Raw genomic sequence first — 22,284 nt, forward strand, 5'->3', positions numbered from 1 at the left:
GCTCTCTGTGTTCTGAGGAAAATAGAGGTGCAGACTATAATGACCTAAATATTGAGAATAACAAGTACTCATAAAATACCTATAATCTATTAGATCATGAGAATTTTACTATAATCGCATGTTACCCTAATCAGTTGTTCACTAGGAAATTCTATCCCCATTGGAGTTTTCTGTTGGCCCCCGATTAATGAGATCTATTATGTATGTATTTAAAAATTCAATTCACTATTGAATACTGCATAATTTTATAATTTCTACTTCCTAAAAAAGGCAGCACATAATGCCTTTTCTTCCTTAAAATGAAGAGAAATGGTGTTAGCGCTATGACTTCCAACAGATTGGGAAAAAACTCAAAAATCTAGTATACCTAGCCCAAAAGTTTAATGGAAAAAGGCGTAGTATGTTTAATATAAAAATTGAGATCTGATCACCTTCATACAACTTTCTAAAATATGGACTCCTAACTGAGACAGGTAACAAAATTGTGTTCAAGTAGTGATGACCATCAATAACTCTCGGAGACGGGAGGCAAACGATAGGCTTTTATTAGCTGCAAGAGACCACGATTAGCAGCAAGTGACCACCACACAACATCCCAGAGACTGAGGGGGGAGCCGTGCCTCCAACCGCCTTTATACCAGGGTCTGTGGGAGGAGCCACAGGAGCAGTCAGCAGAGGGGCGTGTCCAGACAGGTATATGTAGTTCACCACAAGTAGGTAATACACGGAAGAGTGAAAAACAAAATTAAGAAATTGTGGTGCATCCCGTAAAACAAGTCAAACACACTATCGTGTCCAAGAATCCACTGCTTATCTAAAGATATCCAAAATTCATTTCTGTGCAAACTACATTAAGAATAAGATTACATACAAGGCTGTGTAAATTCCTAGTTATCTGTATGGAAGCTGTAAGAAAAGCAGAATGTTAAAGCTTTTTTTTAAAAAATCTGAAAGAAATAGCTACGGATCAACCTACAACCCTCAATGTTTGATACAAGATATTGGGAAAAGTCTTACCTACAAGAAATAAACACTTCTGAAACCTGCAACTCACTTGATTAATTTTCAGTTCAGAGCACTTTTGACAACTATCTGAAGATACTGACTTCCTGTTGAATGTTTATTTTTAAGGGCTGGAATTGGTCTTTGTACGGTGATGCTAAACTGTAAACTTCAGGTATAGTGCCAAAATACACTCAGTGGCCACTTTATTAGGGACACCTGCTCATTAATGCAGATATCTGATCAATTATGTGGCAGCAGCTCAATGCATAAAAGCTTGCAGACGTGGTCAAAAGGTCAGTTGCTGTTCAGAACAAACATTAGAATGGGGAAGAAATATAATCCAACGGTGGGATTACTGCAGGTGCCAGATGAGTACTTGAGTATTGCAGGAACTGCTGATCTCCTGCAGGTTTCATGCAAAGTCCCTAGAGTTTACAGAGCAGTGTGAAAAACAAAACATCCTGTGAGTGGTAGATCTGTGGGTGAAAATTCCTTGTTAATGAGAGGGGCCAGAGGAGAATGGCCAGACTTGTGTATGCTGGCAGGAAGGCAATAGCAACTTATTACCATATATTACAGCAGTAGTGTGCAATGAAGCATCTCTGAATGCACAACCTGTTGGACCTTGAAATGGATTGGCTAGAGCAGCAAAAAAAACACTCGGTTCTATTCCTATACCTAATAAAGTGGCCATTGAATGGATAATACTTACAAACTACATTGCAGAAGTTCTCCATAGCTTCTTCCTTAAAACCACAACTGACAGGAGAACGAGTTCCCTCCAAAACACTTAACATCCTCACTCTAATCAAACTCACAAAAATCCGTAACTAATGTTACATGGGACTACTCTAAGGAGGCAAATTAACTCCAACTTTAAAGAGCAATTGGGGATGGGTTTTAAACACTGACCTTCCCAGCAAAGTTCAAGTTCCAGGAGCAAACAAACTGTGCTTTTTATGCTGGTGGTTTGTGCATTGGGAAGTGCTTCAGTTATGTTCACTCGCCAAACCTCTGCCCTTTATAAAGCTGCATTCTACTCTACGTGAAAAGAGTGCCCTGGGAACAGCATAAACTTGGTCTAACTGCTATTGAATGCAGCAACAAACTATTTGCTGGCAGAGCTCAAAAGGTTGAACAGCATCTGGTGGGCAAGGGGGTGTAAATGGACCTGAAATGTCAACAATTCATTTTAATTCCCTCCCACCACCACCACAAATGAAGCGTGACCTGCCAAATTCTGACAGCAGATTGCTTGTTGCTTCAGATTCCTGCACCTGTGGTCATTTGTGTCTCCACTCAGCTATTTTATGTAATCCTGAAATTATTTACAGTGGTCAGGTGAGTGGCAAGGGTCACAAATGCTTAGTGCAATCAATATGTATGCAAGGCAAATTCTAAATATTGTAACATTTTAGGTGACAAAGTGCATCATCTACAGTCAGGTAGTGATATAAAAAGTGGATACCATGACTGAAAATATGAAAGTGTAAACTATCTTATAAACTTAAAGACAAGTAATAGCTCAGAGAAATTGCTGAACCTCATGCTGAAAGGTGTACAAAACTTCTGTGGATTAAGGAATAATCAAATGCTTATTGAAGACAGGCCAACAAAAACTCATATCATCAAAACCTCGTGCAATTTTCAAATTCCAATTGAAAGAGCATCTTATCTCTCTTATTGCCATCATGATCACCAAAGAATGCTGATTCTCATGTCTCCAATGCTGTCATGAATCTTTCCATCATGAAGATTGTTAATGAGTATTCAGCCATGAGTAAATACTTATTTTATATTTAAAAATTGAATAGAAATCTTCTTTATTTTAGTACCATATTCATACTTCAAGATAAAGAAATTAATTCTCTTAGAAACTATGGCATTCATAAATGTATGAATTTAGACCAAATGGAAGTTACATTTACCAAAAATAAGACTCAAAGTTGAAAAAAGTATCAGATGTAATAGTGGATCTGCAGTTTCTTGCTTTTCATGCACTGCAGAAGGACCACAAATGTCAGAAAGCAATGGAATTATACCAAAATATTAACCTGACTCTCCTTTTCCTGATCAATTTCCTGATACGCATTCTACTTTATCATTTTCATTCAATTTAAATCTCTGCTGTCAGAGAATGCCAGATTTATCTTGCATGGACAAGTTAATTGGAATGTGGCCAAATCATTTCTGAATTATTACACTTGGAACAATAGTAAGGAAGTTACGCATATTATTCACTATCAACACAGCTGTAATATCATTACAACGAAAACTACTTTTTTGTAATGTCAATCTAAATCTAATTTAGCATAAAATTTGATGTTAACATACTCAAAAGTTTCCTTAAAAAAGATACTGCATGACATATTTAAGAATTAGCTGCACTGTTAAAAAATACATGAAGAGATAATGTAGCTGCATGCTGTTAATTTGTTCTTTTAGACTGAATGTGTAATTCTTTAAATAATAAACTAAAATTATTGCCAGTCTTCTGGAGGAAAGAAAATACAACAGAGTTGCACATTTCTCATTCAGTTATGTGAAGCATTTTGTCAAATGCTTACCTCAACATTTTATCAAACTATTCCTTTAGCTACAATAGAGATACTATCAAAATAAATACACATATAATTTCACAGCATTTGCAGAATTGAAATCTCCATAATGGTCAAGGTATGACAGTCTGTTTGCATTGCATGTTGAGGGGGGAAATAAACGGGATGCCATTAGCTTGCCAAATGATTGAATGGTGTTGCAGCATCAAGCTTGCAGTTAATGTTAGTAAGACCACAGAACTGATTGTGGACTTCAGGAAAAGAAATTCGAATGAACACACAGTAGTCCTCACCACAGGGTCAGTCAGCAGTGGAAAGGGTGAGCAGCTTCAAGTTCCTGGGTGTCAATATCTCCAAGGATCTATCCTGGGCCAAACACATCCATGCAATCACAAAGACATGCCACTAGCTCTACTTCATTAGGAGTTTAAGGAGAGTTAGTATATCACCAAAGACTAGCAAACTTGTACATTCTGATAGGTTGCATAACAGTCTGGCGAACTCATCCATGGAGAACTCTCATCATGCAGAACATGCCCTCTTCTCATTACTACCTTCTTGGAGGACGTACAGGAACCTGAAAACGCATGTTCAATGGTTTTAGGAACAACTTCTTCAGCTCTGCCATCAGATTTCTCAATGGCTAATAAACCAATGAACACTATCTCACTATTTTGTTTTGTATTTTTCATTGTAACTTAGGGTAATCTTTTGTCTCAAACTGTACTGCAAAAGCAAAACACGTTAGGGATAATAAATCTGATTCTGATTTGCACTGAAATAATAAATCCTTCCAAATGCTTTCTCCCACGTCACCTTAGGTATAATTTACAATTGCAATAGGCAAAAGGTGAAATGGACAAGACAAAATAAAATCACTACTGGTGACAGTGTTTAAGCATTCTGCTGTATTAGCATGTGTTTTACCCTCCCTGCTACATTTGAGCTTGGAAAAATCCAGATGTTCAGATCTGGCAAGCATCAGCTGAGAATCTTCCACATCAGTGAAAGCTTTTATTCCATTTCCAATGGATGCAGAAGCTATCAAGTCCTAACATAATTAAGCATAACTCAAACAGAAGTTCCGTAGATGCCAGAAATCCAGAAAAACACATGCACAATTCTGGAGGAATTCAGCAGGTCAGGCAGCATCTATGGAAAGGAATAAATCGATGTTATGGGCCAAAACCCTCCTTCAGGACCGGTGAAGGGTCTCAGACTAAAACATCCACTGTTTATTCTTTTCCATAGATGACCTACTGAATTCCTCCACAATTTTGTATGCGTTACCCTAAGCTCAACACATATTACAAAAAAAAACAGCATGAAAAGCTATAGCAATAGAGAGCACATCCTAATATTGCAATAAGGATAACAAGATTTGACAAATCACGATCAGATAAAGATCTGTGAAATGCTCAAAATTGCTGCATTTTTCTTAGATATCACAAATATAATGCAAGGGTACAAGATTTAATGGGAGAAGCCATTCTGCACTAAAAATACGTTTTAAAGGCAACCTCTTGTGAGCTGGAGTAAGAGAACAAATATCCTACGAATTAGGATCAAACAAAACTACATATGCTACCATGCAAGATAAAGTGCAACTTAAAATGTTTACAATTAAACCTTTGTGAACATGACATTATACAGCAAGCCCCACCAGAAGGTAAAAGTGGAATTACCAATAACTACAGAGTTGATTGGGACAAACCTGTGAAGGCAAAGTTTAATAAGGCAATCATCGCAAAAGAAGAGAAGCAGAAGCAGAAGCCCTGAAACTTAGTTCCACCAGTGTCTTAAAGAAATCGCAATTTACTGAAAATATGCAATGAAACAAGTGACCAATAAAAATTTAAAGTGGTTACCAAATATAAATTTTTTAAATCGCTACAAAGCAGCCAATTTGAAACAGAAGTTTGAGGCCAAAATACACAGAAATAATTTTAAGACAACCATTTTAACAGCAATCTCAGTAAATTATTAAGTTTTGAATTATAAGTATTTTTCCAAAAAGTGCACAACTGTCTTAACGATTAATGTTATTTTTGGATTTGAACACTAACTGAATAGGTACAATATTTTTATTACTTCGTACTCGTACCATGCAATTAATCATCTAGCAGAAGGCAGGATAACCAAACACCACTACAAATGGCACACCATGGATATAGCAAGTTCTACCTGCTTGACATTGTAGCCTATCTTTGCACTGGTTTCAATAAACAGAACATTCAGGTCTTTGGCTCTCTGTTCACCTTCTTCAGTTGTTATTTGCCTGGACAGATGGCAAGACAGAACAGAAACTTTAAAACAATGCACATATATATTTGAACACTGCAGTTTTTGCTCATTTCTGGGCTACATTTAAAAGGAAAATATCAAGATTTTAAATCAAAAGAGTTTCATGAGATTCCCTCTTCAGATTGCATGAAAAGATTTCTGAGCAATATCCCAAATGCTGAAATTATGACGTTAATAAAAACTTCACTCATCAAATATATTAACAGCCTAAACCCCAAAGATTAGACTCCCTGGATGTCACTTTAATCACATTACAAAATGCTCACTGATGGCCAATTTTTCATTGCAAGACCCCAACACCCACAAATACCAATATTAAAGACGAGCTTTGGTTTTCCTATGTAGCCACATAAACAAGCAAACCCTGCAGTGTGCCCTATTTCTCACTTACCTGTTTTACATTGTAGCCTGCTTTAGCACTAGTTTCAATAAACATTACATTCAGTTCTTTGGCTTTCCTTTCCCCTTCCTCGATTGCAACTTGCCTGCAGCAGATAAAGTAATGGTTGACAATGAATTTTACAGCATTGGGGAACACCAGTGAAGATGAACTTTGGTGAGTAGGAATGTATTGCTGACTGCTATTACCCAATATCAATTGGCAGAAGACACTGTTCCAATTGCTGATCATTTTGGATAATAGTTTGCTGTCAAATTAAATGAACAATTACAGAAAGCTGCAGTTAGTGGCTACCTGATTTTAGATGAGGCAGGATTAGAAGTTAATTCTGGCTGACACTGTACATGGTAAAGAACGTCATGTTTGGCAAGTCAAAAATTCTCTACAAAAAAAAAAATAAATTCCCTATTTTGGTAAATGAAAATTCAATTATACCAGATGCAAGAAATCTAAATTAAAATAGAAAATGTTAAAAAGCATTCAACAGATCAAGCAGCATCTGTAAAGAGAAACTGTGTTAGCATTTCCGATTTGAATATCCTTCATCAGAACTGGGAAAGAGGGAAAAGGAAATTAGTTGTAATTTATAGATAAGGTGAAGGAAGAATGGACAAAGGGAACAGTCCTGATAGGAAGAAACAAAGACTGGCATAACCTGGTTATTCTGTTTCACTTTCCACAAAATCTGCCCAACCTACTGATTACTTACATCATTTTTTAAATCACAGTATTGGAATAAAAAGGTCCTTAATGAAAGGGGTGGATTGCATGATTCAAGAACTCTCAATGAGAAGGTAAATGTTTTACCCATTAACAAAAAATTAGGTGACAATTTTATCCAAATGTTACAGGACCAATGGATGAGCAGAATTCTCCACAAATACTAAAAGACAAAGAAGTCCTGTTCATAGAAAGACAAAATAAAAACAAAATACTAGGTCAGGTAGCATTTGTGGATAAAGAAACCGAGTCAATGCTTCAGGGGAATAACAGGTCATTGAACTGAATTTTCTTTTTATTTAGAGATACAACATAGTAACAGCTCTTCTTGGCCCAATGAGCCCACATGACCCAATTACACCCATGTGCACTATTAACCAATGTGTCTTTGGAATGAGGGAGGAAACCCAAGTGGTCATGGGTGGACACCTTAAGGACAACGGACATTGACAATTTCTCTTTTCGCATAAGGTGCCTGATCCGCTGTCCTTCCAGTTATCTATTCTCATCTGCTAGCATTATTTTAGGCAAAATAAATATTTCTGAAGGAATAAAAAAAAAGTGATGCAGTATTTTAAAAATGACTTAGAAATAACTAACATTGATTACAATAAGTAATATTATCCCTTTCATCGATCAGGCAAAACCACATGGCTTTGACAGCTACAATCCTAATTTAAAAGACTGCAAGATTTAGAAAAATCCAAAATATTTTTAAATACAATTCAAAATATCAATGTTTCTTGGGAGTAATTGGGAAGAAGGGGAAATCACTTAGGATGGACAAATAGAGGAAAAACAACTATGTTTAGGATGTAGTTGAAAGGCTATAGTTGCAAAAGATTAAAGAGGACAAAAAATTGTGCTTTGGCAGTAGTGGGAGTCAAAGCACACTTTCAGAATTATTTTTTATTTGAACCATTATGTCTGAGGTTGATCTATTTTGTAATCAATTCTTTGCTGGAGGTTAATTAATCTGTGTCCAAAAATGTATGTAACCATGAGGAATTTCAAGACCTTATTAGAAACTAATTAAAACGGAAACAAAAAATGCAGATAGTAATTTGAATTCATAGGTATAAAGATATGGAAAGTATGTGGAAAATGCATTTAGAACTGTTGGAATAACACCGACAAAGACCACTCAAGAGAATCAGCCCATTTGATTTGCTGCACAATGTTTGCTGCTACTTGCAATGGTACAACTTGTCAAAATTGTGTAACAGAGACATATATATGCTGACAAAAGATTCCACATGAGTAAAAAATTTATATTTATGGTTTAATGGCAATCGAGGTAAGTGACCTTTCACTTATTTTAACTTTTAAATATTTACTTCAAAACTATTAATATTTACATGTTAAAAATAACATCTGAAAGTTGTTTTTCTATGAATTCAATGTCTGTCCACAGGTCCAAAGAATTTACAAACCTAACCATACAACTGGACACAAATCAAGGTAGAAAATTAAGTACATGCATGAAGATTGCTGGGCAAGTAATTACCTACAAATAAAGGAAGTTATTGAAAAGCTGTGAGAAGATGAGGAAGAATACAAACTAATTAGTTACTAGCAGAGCACTTTTTTTTATTATATGCAGTTAGCATTATTGAAAAGCATCTTACCTTTTATCTGCAAGATCTGTTTTATTTCCCACTAACATAATGATGACATCACTTCCTCTCTCTGTTCGGACATCATCAATCCACTTTGTGGTTTGTTGGAAGGAGTTTACATCTTTTGTTTTAAAAAAAATAATAAATATAAATTGTAAATTAACACCAATTACAGTTGCTTTAACTTGCAAATGAAAAAGGCCATGGCCAATGAGACAAATGGAGACAACTGTAAGCTTTAGCTTCAATATCTTTTAATTTTACATTTAAATTTTTTTTCTCTGCTTTAAGATTGCAACCCGTTACACCTGTCCAATGTAATTCATTGAACAAGCAACCTTGGGAAAATTCTTTCTGCAGCAGTATGCCAAAAAGATCAAACATAAATGAACTACCTGTTTGAAGAATTTTTGGTGCAATTGTACAAATAAAAACTGATGTACTTTCCCAATCTCAATAAATGCAAGTGCTAAACATCAGTTTATTATGGTAACTGTGTAGAGCACACACAACATATTCACCACCTTCAAAAACACAAGGATCAAGTTTTATCTTATAGGATAAACTTATCAATAAACAAGTTAATAAGTATCTACCTTCAAGAAAGGTAGAAACCCAGAATTTCGAAAATTACAGCAAATATTTTAATTAACTACTTCACAGCAGCCACAAATCCATTTGAATTGATCTGAAGACATAAAAGCTTTAAGTAGCTATTGGGTATAATTAAATAAGATGCATCTTAAAGATCGCATCTTCCAGAAAGTGATCATTTTCAAATAGGCTGACACCTCAGAATCCTTTTCAAAAAACTTAAGACCATGTCCAGCTCTGACCCTAAAATAATCAGGAATTAGTCAAAGGAGGATTCCGGTTGCCTCCTCTGAGGAATACCTTCTCCAATGAGAAACACACATTGAGAAACACTGAGTAGTGTTTACCACTCACCTTCAAACTCATTTGATTGTATTTCAATCTCCTCTCATTGAAAAAAATGCTGCTCATTATAATGACAAGGAAAATATAGTGGAATATTGGGCAAGTAATCCAGAATGGCAAATTATAAAATTTATGGATAAGGAGCTCGGATAAATATTGAAAATAATAGCTTCTGGTAGTTGGGTTATTTGCGTTTCTAGCGGGGCAGGGCGGGGCAGGGTGGAGGGGTGGGGGGGTGGGGGAGGGGCGGGGTGGAGGGGAGAGAAAAGGCAAGTGAGGATGAGGATGATGGGATGAAGGCAAGAGAGGCAGATGAAAGGGAGAGGTTATAAAATATTAGTTGCACTATTTGGGGTTTTTGACTCTCCAATATGGTATCTCTACATTCAAATTATATTACTTTTAAATTTGTTTTTTTATTTATTGAAAATAACTGCACTTCAGCAACTCTCTACCAAACCTATCTTAACCTTAGCTTACTTGCCTTCCACAAGTATTTCTACATTTCAATTTTCCAACAATTCACTTAGGACTTATTTTTCACCAGTCTCAATTTATAGTAAATTTATCTTTCTGTTATCCAACTATTTGCATCATTCCCAAATGAAGCAAATTGTTACCAACAAGCTGTTTTTGTCAATCACAAATGAGGTGGTGTAAATTCTATCAACTTCAGAAATGTTACCAAGTACATTAACACAAGTTTTATCACTACTGTATGCTTCTTCAGCATCACCAATATGCTTAAAAATTGTTCGTGACCTTTGGATCCAGCATCGGCTTTAAAAGTAAATCAAACATACTATTTTTGGAACTACAGAGTCCATAGAAAAGCACTGGTTCCAACAACAGTGATTTGAGGATGGGTTGCTAAAGTTTTGCCTGCTAAAAAAAACAGCCAAGTTAATCAATCTTGTAACTCAAACTGGGTGCTATTCAAATACTGGAAACAAACTCATGATTGGCATCTGGTAGAACAAGCTTGGATGCTTTCATCAGGGCAACTTTTTGTTTAAAATAATGCTGTGTATTTATGAAAGTTGTGTGATGTTAAGAGGGTAATGAATATGTGGCAGCTATCGATCACCACACTAGATTCAGATCTTCTGATTAGAACCATCCAACACCCAACCACCCAAATTTCAGCAAACATCATTGCAAACCTAACCTGGGAGAATTCTGAAGACTAAAACTTTACTGAAAAGGCAAACTGTCAGATTTTCACTGATGATCCATATTTTAAGGTTACACCTTCCAAGCAGTTTTGAGTTTTCAGATAATTTGACTTAATTGTCACGTAAAACATCTTACTTTAACAGAGAGTTTGGTAACCTGCTTTTAGAACATTAACTACACCATAAGACCGCCTCATAATAATAATGAGAAGAACTTGCACGGCCAAGCTCTTTGAAATGAATGAAAATATATTCAGAACAGTTACCCTGCAACCTTGGCCACAAGTCCAAGTTTGTGCGCAAAAATAAGAAATTCTTTCATCTGTCTCCAGCAGCCAGTTTTTTGTTTCATGTAGCTGGAAGATCAAGCAAATTTCAGCAAACTTACAGTTTCTATTTGAAGCTATAAGGAGGCAGCTCATTATCATCAATTCAGCTACGAATGTGGCAGGTCTTAAGCAAGCTGATAAATGCAACTTCAGTCTATTGCACCGCAATGGATTTTGCACAAGAGCCTCAATAACTAGTCAACTTCAACTGCATTGCTAAAATTCTCAAAAAATGAACAAAATTTCAATAGGGTCTGCTATTGGCAATGACAAATAACCCCAAGCTGTTTTAGCATGAGAAAAGGAATCTTTTTATCAGAACTGGATGGGCAGTGCATTTGTTTTACCTCATTTTAAATTCCTGGAACAAGTTCATTGTTGAACCTTTTCCAGGAGTACTACTTTGAAAACAGTATTTCCAATGAAGTGTGACATATTATGGGACCATTTTCTTCTCGTCTCAATGCAGCACATTTATTCAAATCAATTTCAATTCCGAAACCAATATTTACATGCACACATGCCGAGTACAACTGTAACATATCTACGATTGAGGGAACATGCAGAATCCATACTTTGCACGGCTCCAGGTCTTAAATTAAAATGGTTGTGTTTCATGCTGACAATGTAAGCATTTCCAGCCCATTTGGGCTTTAACAGTAATCAAGGGGATTATTTCTTCAGTGCAACTTTGTTTGCAGACTGTTAAGGACTCTGCTATGCAAGATCTTGCACAAAATGAATGTGTAGCCTTAATTAATTTATTGGTACAGATCAGCACAAAATTGGCAGTTTTTAAAATCACGTAACAAATGACAATACAAGAAAAAGTGCACAATGTTGTTACTCCAGGATCAGTTGAAATACTAGTTCTTAGGAAACAAGCTTTTATTGAACTTGGGACTATCTGATTTCAAAATGGAAGACAGTTCTTATAATTGCCATGTTTCACTTTAACACTGAAAATCTGCAGATTTCTAATGAAATTTGCAACGGCTCCTCACTGCTTCTTCTTCAAAATTCATGAAATGGGGGTAAACTGCCCCTTTCAGAAACTGGGCACAAACCACCCCAAGTAAAATACATTTCATAGCGAAGTGAGCCAGCTTCACGACTGAGAATCTAATTTTTTAATTTATCACATATGAAATCATGACTTAGTATTTTAATTAGCTTCAGCATTCATATGGAAAATAGCTAGTGGGAGGTAGAAGCAAGGACACTCACATCTATCCTGTCATACTGCAGGGAAAAGAATCTACCCGTGTGGACCATGAGTATTAAAAACAAGCTTTACTGGCAGTATTGTCAACCACTTTCACACAGATGTCCAATCACTTGGCTGAGAAACCGAAGGGCTTCTCTAGTGACATTACAACCTAATAACAGAAAATCAAGCAGCTGAAAATGTAGCTTCATAAAAGGTCAACCACCAAATAAAAAGCAAAAAGAAATAGTAATTTTAATAGCCTTGAGAAAACCAATTGAGTTTGTATTCTCAGTAAGAAACATTCAAGTCCTGTTTGCAATCCAGCCAGGTCCCTTTGCTGATGTCACCAGGGAGAACAGCATGGACCTAAAGGGATACCAAAGCAAAAGGTCTTAATTTCAAAATCAGGTGTATTAGAACTAAGAAACCAAGCTAAACAATATTATTTGGGTATTGCAACTTCTTCAGGCAAGAACAATTCTCAGCTCAAATGCAGGGCACAAATATGTTTCCTGTGGATTTCTCTCCTGAGCAGGATCAACAGATTCGTTTCTCAAGACCTAGTTTCTTCAACATTCTTAATAAAAGCAAGAGCATTTATATTTGAAAACAAAATTATCTTGATGCTAATAGAAGATAGATAAAAACTTGAATTATTCTTTCCAGCTCTAAGTATTCTTCAATTTTTCTTACTTTCTTAAGAAACATGCCGCAACTGTACAAACTGATAATGACCATTGGAACTTGCATTTTCAGGTCATCCTGCAATCTACAACATCTGAGTGATAGCAGAAATCTGATCAATAATTAAAGATTTCTGGATGATCATGATTTAATGGATGAGGCTTCCTAAAATTATCATTTCCAAGTAGTTACAGAAACCTTATACCTTGTCTGGAGAGTTGCCTGCATTTGCTGCCTTCACATTTGATACCATTATTTAACGGGGGGGGGGGGGGAGGGGAACGAAAATGCAATTAGAAAGAAAATAGAATTAGGGCTCCCTGAAGACTTCTCAATAAATCAGATGGACTGGACTGCTGATTCAGAGAAGGCAAAAGGTTGCGATCTGTGTTTCATGATAAACTATTGTGGTGCTTGGATGCAGTGGTCTCTGCAAACATTTGTTCCTACAACCTGGACAATCTAATGATTAACTGTCAACAATTCTACTTACCAAGAGAGTTCTCCTCCATGATCCTAAATGCAGGTTATATACCTCTAAAAACATATGTCAATGTAGTGAATGCCGCGATTAGCAAACAAGAAACAGCCTACCCTGAAGCCTTTCAAATCATTTTTAGGGACTTCAAACAGGCTTGTTTGTAGAAAACTCTGCCCAATGGTCATCAACATATCACCTGCAGCAAGAGGGGTCCCAATGCACTAAATCACTTTTACACTACAATCAAAAATGCCTACACGGCATTTCAGGAAACTTAATCACCTAGCTATCCTTCTCCTACCTGCATACAGGCAGAAGGCTCCAGTGACAAAGCCAACAAAGATGTAACTGCTGAGGGCTACAGACAAACTATGGATTGCTTCGAGACGGTAGACCGGGCCATGTTCAAGGTCTTAGAAGATCTGAATGAATGCACTATGGTTGTCATGGACTTTATAACAGTCATTGATGAGTGTGCCCCAACGATATCCTTCAGTCTTCCCTCACCAGAAGCCCTGGATGAACCAGGAGATCTGCAATCTGCTGAGAACCAGATCAGGAGTATTCAGGTCTGGTGACTAAGTTAAACGCAAGTAGTCCAGGTACCAATCTTCGGAAAGCCATCTCATGTGCGAAGGGGCAATTCCAGACCATACTTAAACAACTGAAGGATGGTTAGCAGCTGTGGCAGGGCTTGAATGCTATCACTTCCTACAAAATGGAACCACGCGACATAGGTGACAATCACAGATGAGCTCAACACCTTTGACCATCCAAACATGGAGCTATCTTCACGGACTCCCACAACAACCCTGTGATTTCAGTCACTGAGACTGATATGAGAACATCCTTCAGAAGGGTAACTCTACAGAGAACATCCGGCCAAGACAGGTTACCTGACAATATACAAAAGACCTGTGCTGATCAACTGGCTGGAGCATTCACTGATATCTTTAACCTCTCACTTCAGCAATGTGAGGTACCCACCTGCTTCAAGCAGGCTTCAATTGTACCGGTACCCAAGAATGTGAAAACCTGCTTCAATGACAATCACACAGTGGCACTTACATCCAATGTGATAAAGTGCTTTGAGGGGCTGGTGATAAAAATTATCAACTCCTGGATGCACTCCCAATTTGCCTGCCCTCACAACAGGCCAATGGCAAATGCCATTTTGCTGGCTCTTCCCTCAATCCACCTTTGTATGTCCTTTGCAGTCCAAATATTAGGATGTTCTTCATTGACTACAACTCAACATTCAATACTACAAGTTACCAGCAAAGTGGTGAAGGCAAGGCAGTGGATGTTGTCTACATGGACTTCAGTAAGGCATTTGACAAGGTTCCTCATGGGAGGCTGGTCAAGAAGGTTCACTTGCTCAGCATTCAGGATGAGGTAGTAAATCGGATTAGACATTGGTTTTGTGGAAGAAGCCAGAGAGTGGTGGTAGCAGGTTGCCTCTCTGACTGGAGGCCTGTAACTAGTGGTATGTCGCAGGGATTGGTGCTGGGTCCTTTGTTGCTTGTCATCCATATCAATGATATCAATGATAACATGGTTAACTGGATCATCAAATCTGTGATCACACCGTGATTGGGCGTGTAGTGGACAGTGAGGAAGACTATCATGGCTTATAGAGGGATCTGCATCAGCTGGGAAAAAAGGGCTGAGAAATGGAAAAAGGAATCTAATGCAGCCAATTGAGTGGTTTTACACTTTGGTCGGACCAACCAAAGTAGGTCTTACACAGTGAACAATAGGGCACTGAGGAGGGTGGAAGTACAAAGGTATCTGGGAATACAGGTACATAATTAACTGAAAGTGGCATCACAGGTAGATAGGGTCATAAAGAAAGCTTTTAGCTCATTGGCCTTCATAAATCGAAGTATTGAGCACAGAAGATAGGATGTTATCACAAACAAGAAAAAAATCTGCAGAAGCTGGAAATCAAAGTAATACACACAAAATACTGGAGGAACTCAGCTGGCCAGGCAGCATCTATGGAAAACAGGAAACAGTCAACATTTCAATCCAAGACCCTTCATCGGGACTGGAAAAAAAGAGATAAGAAATCTAAGAAAGAAGATGGGGGTGTGGGGAGAGGGGGGAAGGAACAAGTACAAAGTAGTAGGTGATAGGTGAAAGCAGGAGAGGGCAAGGGGTGAAGTAAAGAGCTGGGAAGTTGATGGGTGAAAGCAATATGGACTGCAGAAGGGGGTATCTATAGGAGAAGACAGAAGGTCAGGGAAGAAAGGGAAGGGGAGGTGATGGGCATGTAAGGATATAAGATGAGAGGGGGAAATGGGAATGGTGAAGGAGAAAGGGGGCGGGAGGGCATTTACCAGAAGTTCAAGAAATCAATGTTCATGTCATCAGGTTGGAGTCTACCCAGGCAGAACATAAAGTGTTGCTCCTCTAACCTGAGTGTGACCTCACCACCACAGTAGAAGCAATAGAGGATATCATGTTGAGGTTGCATAAGACATTGGTGAGGCTTAATTTGGAGTAGTGTGTGCAGTTTTGGTCACCTACCTATAAGAAAATGTGAAGAAGGTTGAAAGAGTGCAGAGAACATTTACAAGGATGATGCTGGGTCTGGAAGACCCGAGTTATAAAGAAAGATCGAATAAGTTAGGACTATATTCTTTAGAAAGCAGAAGATAAAGGCGATTTGAAAGTTATGAGGGGTATAGACAGGGAAAATGCAAGCAGGCTTTTTCCTCCACAGAGGTTGGGTGGATCATGGCTTAAGGGTGAAAAGTGAGAAGTCTAAGGGGAAACATTCACTCAGAGGATCGTGAGAGTGTGGAATGAGCTACCAGCACAAGTGGTCCATGCAAGCTCAATTTCAATGTTTAAGATAAGTTTGGATAGGTACATGGATAGAAGGGATATGAGGGCTATGGTCCTGGTGCAAGTCGATGGGAGTAGTCAGTTTACATGGTTTCTGTATGGACTAGATGGGCCAAAGGGAATGTTTCTGTGCTGTACTTCTCTATGGCTCTAGTCCCCTCAAAACTAATCAATAAGCTTCAAGTCCTAGGCCTCAATACCTCCTTGTGCAGCTGGATCCTTGATTTCCTCACTTGCAGACCCCAGTCAGTTCTGTTTGGCAACAGCATCTCCTCCACAATCTCCCTCAATACAGATGCACCGCAAAGATGTGTGCTTAGCCCCCTGCTCTACTTGCTTCATACTTATGATTCAGGGTAAGCACAGCTACACTGCCATATTGAAGTTTCTCAAATACACCGTCACTGGCCAAATCATGGGAGGTGACAAATCAGCATATAGGCGGGAGAGTGAAAATCTGACTGAAATGGTGCAAAAACAACATCTCACTCAATATCAGCAAAGCCAAAGAGATGACTGTTGATTTCAGGTGGCAAAACCAGAGGTCCATAAGCCAGAACTTATAAGGGCAATTAGAGGTGGAGAAGGTCAGCAATCTTAAATTCCTCAGTGTTATCATTTTGAAGGATCTATCCTGGGTCCTGCACACAAGTGCCATTACAAAGAAAGCAAGGCAGCGCCTCTAAAATTTCAAACTTCTTTCAATATGTGGTGGAAAGTGTATTGACTGGTTGCATCATGATTTGATATGGAAACATCAATACCCTTGTACAGAAAATCCTACAAAAAGTAGGATATGGCTCAGCCCATCACAGATAAAGCCCTCCCATATATAGAAGAGGGGAGGAGGGGGAATGATTTTTTTCAAACTGAAAGGAGAAATCAACATTCATGCCATCAGATTTCAGGCTATCCAGACAGAATACAAAGTGTTGCTCCTCCACCCTGTCTCACCTTGGCACAAGAGGAGGCCATGGAGCAGCATGTTGGAACAGGAATGGGAATTGGGATTAAAATGTTTGGCCACTGGCAAGTTCCACTTTTGATGGATGAAGTGCAGGTGATCAATGAGCCTCACCAATGTAGAGGAAGCTGCATCGGCAGCACTGGATGGAGGTGAGGGAGGAGGTGAATAAGCAGGTGTAGCACTTAGGCCACTTGCAGGGATAACTGACAGGAGGAAGATTAGTGAGAGGGGTGAATCGACAAAGGAATCATGGAGGGAGTGATCATTGTGGAAAGCCAGGTGGGTTAATGTTCAGCGGTAGGATCCCTTTGGAGATGGTGTAAGTTACAGAAGATGTGTTGGATGGGGAAGCACATGGGGTGGGTAGGTAGGACAAGAAGAACTCTATCACTGTTAAGGCAGTGGGAAGATGGTGAGGGTGGATGTTTGGGAATGGAGGAGATGCCGGTGAGGAGGAAGGGAAAGGGTCTCGGTCCAAAACGTCGACAGTGCTTCTTCCTATAGATGCTATCGGGCCTGCTACATTCCACAAGCATATTGTGTGTGTTGCTTGAATTTCCAGCATCTGCCAATTTCCTCATTCAAGGGAAAGTTTCATTAGTTTTTTTAAAAATTGCCTCACGATTGTTTTGCTAGTCCCTTAATAAAAGATTGAAGTTAGTCTTCAATTTGGGAACCTTGTTATTGGATTGGAGAGCACGTCATACAGGATCAAACACCGCCCCCCCCACCGCCCCCGCCCAACCCCACATAGTCTCTAAGCGGCGTTGGTTTGTTTGAGTAGCCACTACAACATGCAACAAGCAATTAGAAAGGCAAGTTGTATGCTGGTCTTAAATTCGCGAAGATACGAGTGAAGATTTCTTGTTACCATTGCATGAGGACTGGATGATATCTGGATTATTGTGTACAGAACTGAACTCCTTTCTGAAAAAAGGTTATACATGCCACAGAGTGCAGCAAAGATTCACTGGACAAATTACTGGAATAGTGAGTTTGTTGTTTAGAGACAGTAGAATAGGACCATTTTCTCGAAAGCTAAAATGGATTTCCACTGAAGGTTACAATATTGAGACACAATTGAAATAGGGTGAATCCAGAAAAATATGCATCTCCTCTCTATGGAGTCAAGAATCAGGCTGGTGCACAAATATAAATGGTAATGATAAAAATTTCCTCCTTCAGAGGGTCATATACAATGAAAATTTATAAAGTCAGACAGGAAAAGAAAGCAACAATTTGAAACAAATGGGCAGTGAAATTTTGATGTAATTATGTTACTAGCTCCTGATTACTGTTAGAGTATTTGAAAGAGTGACCCTGGAAGTCTTCAGAGTATAATTTACAGATGGGCCAGCCAATGCCAATAACCAAAGCTGTAAATTTGAATCACTCTCCACCAGAGGGCTACAGATGCCAGAATAACTGAAATTTTTAAATAGTGTAATCAGTAAAATTTACTAAGGAATTTAGATCAAGTCAAGAGACAACAGCAAGACGACAGTGATCTTGAGGAGCTTTAGTGGTATCTTCTACTCTGTTGCAATATGATCAGGAGATTGGATATTAAGAAATGTAGTTATCTGCATCTAAGCAGATAAACCATGATTTTAATGAATGGTAGAGCACATATGATGAGTCAAATAGCCTAATCCAGATTCTTCCAAAACATTTATCACCTGTTTAATATGAAAGTCAACCTCAATACAGAGTTCACTTTAAAACATACAGTTTCTGCTAGCGCATGTTACAAAGGAGAAAGGAGGAAACAGCCACCTCTATTTCAATTGGAAGTCACCAGATCAAGCAAAGTACGTCTTCTGACCAGAAATGAAGAATGACAGCAATCATTACTTGATAATAATGAAAATCCAGAGGGCAAGTGAACATACATGCTATCAAGGGTGCGTTTAAATGGATGCAACAGGAAGACCGCAGGGGCAAAATTCACCAGTGACAGAGTCACACCTAGCAGAAAGCATCAATGTTCTGGTGGTGGAACAATTGCTGGAGGGTAATCACAATGCCAGGCAGCGGTGCATTTATTTTCAGAGAAGCAAACGTTTTGTTATCTTCCTTCCTTGATAAAGATGGGAAGTGGGGCTATGGTCTGTAGTCTGCACAATTTCTTGTATACTGAAGCAATCTGAGGCTGCCAAACAAGACAAAAGCCCATGATATTACAGGAAATATACTAGCATGGACAAAGGATTGGCTGACTGACAGAGAGCAAAGAATGGGAATAAAAAGGGCTTTTTCTGGTTGGCTGCTACTGTTCTGCTAGGATCACTGTTGGATCCACTACTTTTCACCATAAATAATGACTGGGTGATGGAACTGATGGCTTTGTGGCTAGATACAAAGACAAGTGGAGGGGCAAATAGTGCTGAGGAAGCAGGGAGTCAGCAAAAGGACTTGGACAAATTAGGAGAATGGGCAATGAAATGGTAGGTGAAAAATAGTGTAGGGAAAGGCATAGTTATACACTTTGGTAGAAGGAATTAGGCATAGACCACTTTCTAAAGGGGGAGTAAATTCAGAAGCTGGACGTGCAAATGGATTTGGGAGTCCAAGTACAGGATCCCTAAAGGTTAACTAGTAGGTTGAGTTGGCAGTAAGGAAGACAAATGCAATGTTAGCATTCACTGTGAGAGAAATAGAATATAAAATCAAGGATGCAATGCTGAGACTTTCAGGCATTGGTCAGTATCAAGAGCAGTTTTAGGCCCCATATCTAAAAGATATTTGGCATTGGAGAGGGTCCAGTGAAGTTTAATGAAAATGATTCTGGGAATGAAAAGGTTAATGAATGAGAGGCGTTTAGTGGCTCTGGGCCTGTGCTCGGAGTTTTGAAGAATGTGTGGGGGGGGGGGGGGTGGACAGGAATCTCAGAAAACCTACCACATACTGAAAAATCTGGATAGAGTGGATGTGGAGAGGAGGCTTCCAATAGTTGGAACAAAGATGAGGAGAATTTCTTTAACCAGAGGTTGGTGAATCTGTGCATTCACTGACTCAGACAGCTGTGGTGGTCAAGTTATTGAGTATATTTAAAGCAGAGAAAGGAGAATGGGCTTGAGAGGGAAAATAAATCAGCTATGACTGAATGGTGGAGATGACAAATGGAATAATTCAGCTCCTATGTGATATGGTCTTAAAATCAACAAGCAGAAACGCCTGGGTAACAACAATTTGTGTTAATCAACAAAGCTGACTTTTGAACCATACAAGTATCAGGTAATGACCATCTCAAAGTATGCTTTATTTCACCTCTTGACACTTAACTCCAATACCACTTTTAAAACCCCTACCATCAGCATGTTAAACCAGTATTGACTAGGGACACACAGACAAGTTAAAAAAATGTATACCCATGCAATCTAATAGAAATTGGCAAATTGGATCCAAAATTGAGTCAAGAGAAAGGAAATGCAATGGTTGACAGCTTTAATATTGAAGGCCATTACCAGTGGAATTCCACAGGGCTGAGTACTTGGTCCCTTGGATTTTGTAATGTTTTAGATACAGATATAGACAAAGTAAAAATTTAGCCCTATGGCGACCAATAAGGAAGAAAACATGTTACTTCAGGAAGATATAGATGGTCTGGTCATCAAAGTAGAAAGGTGACAAATGGAATCTAATCCAAAGGCAGGACTGATGCTGTGTTTTGAGAAATGCAAATAAGGCAGGAGAACAGAAACTTATTATGATATTGAGTGATGTTGAGACATATGGGGATTCAAGCCTACCTCCACATCTATTAAAGGTAGCAGGACAAATCAATAAGGTAGTTAAAAGGGTATACCAAGTGTTTTCCTTGGTTAGCCAAGGCCTAGATGTTAAGGGTTGGGAGGTTATTCTATACATGTATGCAACAGTAGTTAAAACGCAACTTAACCAGGTTATAGTTCTGGCTACTGTACTGCAGGAAAGTGATTGCACCAGTAAATTGCAGAGAATTTGAGATTTACCAGTTCTGAAAAACTGCTGCTAGAATGAAAGATTGGATTAGCTAAACTTGTCCCCTTTAGAACATAAGCAGCTGAAGGAAACTAATGACATGTATGAAATTATGAGCACAGATAAAGTAAAAGAGAAGGATTATTTCCCTTGGTAGAATCATCAAACAACAGGGGTGATATATTTAAGTTTTTGATAAAATGACTGGATGGAAAATGAGCAAATATCTTTTCACCCAGATAATACAGGGTTTGAAACTTACTGACTTGGTGGTAGAGGCAAAAATTACTTGAAAAACAATAAAACTTAGGATCACAGACACAGTGCTAACATATGGGATATGGGAGGGGGCAATTTCTCTTCAGCTTCAGCGAAACCGTGGACCAAATGGTCTACTATATCCTAACTTTTCTATGAATCGAGATGTATCAACTACATAAACAGTGTGGTTCCTAGAGCAAACCTTATTCACTGAATGTTGCAACAAATAGGTCGCTTCTAGACTCCAACAAAAACATGCCACAAACCACAGAGTTTGCTGGATCCAAGGGGCATGCCTGCATGGAGGAGCTGTAACAATGCACAAGCAGCTCAACATTACCCAGTACTTAAGGATCCATTTGATTGGTAGCCATCCAATATCTTGAACATCTAATTCGATACCACAGGCATCATGGCTGCACACAGTACAGGATGTGCAGCAACAATCTTTCATTAGGGCTTAATGAAGCAATTGGACAATCTTTTTTTAATTAACACCTCCCATTTTCTTCAGTTAAAGCAGTTCAGGAGTCAAAATCCTGGAATTCCCTAGAATCAGCACATAAACTGCAGTAACGTTCATAAATGGAAGTCTTTCTTTCCCTAAAGAATAATAGGGCAGACTAAAGACTTTTTTAAAAAACTTCTATATAAGGACATAGCTTGGAAAATTGAACGGGATGTTTTGTAATGAGAAATTCCTACACACAGTTTGAGTTGTTGTTATGCACCAACTGGAGAATTTTGAAAAACATCCTCAATATAATTTAACCCAGGGTAACCATAGTCATAGAAACACAACCAGATTTTCTTCAC

The 22,284-nt window shown here is 38.4% G+C and overlaps 2 protein-coding genes across 9 annotated transcripts in view; one reads left to right on the forward strand and one right to left on the reverse strand.

Moving 5' to 3' along the window:
• The window catches only part of LOC140726964 (proteasomal ATPase-associated factor 1-like), a 474,892-nt gene that overhangs the window by 264,914 nt on the left and 187,694 nt on the right, over window positions 1-22,284 (forward strand). The gene's annotated exons all lie outside the window — the stretch shown is intronic.
• Window positions 1-22,284, reverse strand: part of rab6a (RAB6A, member RAS oncogene family) — an 86,005-nt gene that overhangs the window by 5,288 nt on the left and 58,433 nt on the right. For 5 of the 8 annotated variants that reach the window (XM_073044008.1, XM_073044009.1, XM_073044016.1 and 2 more), the window contains exons 5-6: window positions 8,616-8,727; window positions 6,259-6,352 (exon numbers count right to left, since the gene is read on the reverse strand). In XM_073044008.1, coding sequence (XP_072900109.1) covers window positions 6,259-6,352; window positions 8,616-8,727 — 206 coding nt within the window. Of the gene's footprint in view, window positions 1-5,747; window positions 5,842-6,258; window positions 6,353-8,615; window positions 8,728-22,284 lie in introns of all 8 variants that reach the window. The other 3 variants (XM_073044011.1, XM_073044012.1, XM_073044015.1) reach the window with 1 other exon arrangement.

This window comes from Hemitrygon akajei, chromosome 4 (assembly GCF_048418815.1).
Source record: "Hemitrygon akajei chromosome 4, sHemAka1.3, whole genome shotgun sequence".
NCBI classification, from domain to species: domain Eukaryota; kingdom Metazoa; phylum Chordata; class Chondrichthyes; order Myliobatiformes; family Dasyatidae; genus Hemitrygon; species Hemitrygon akajei.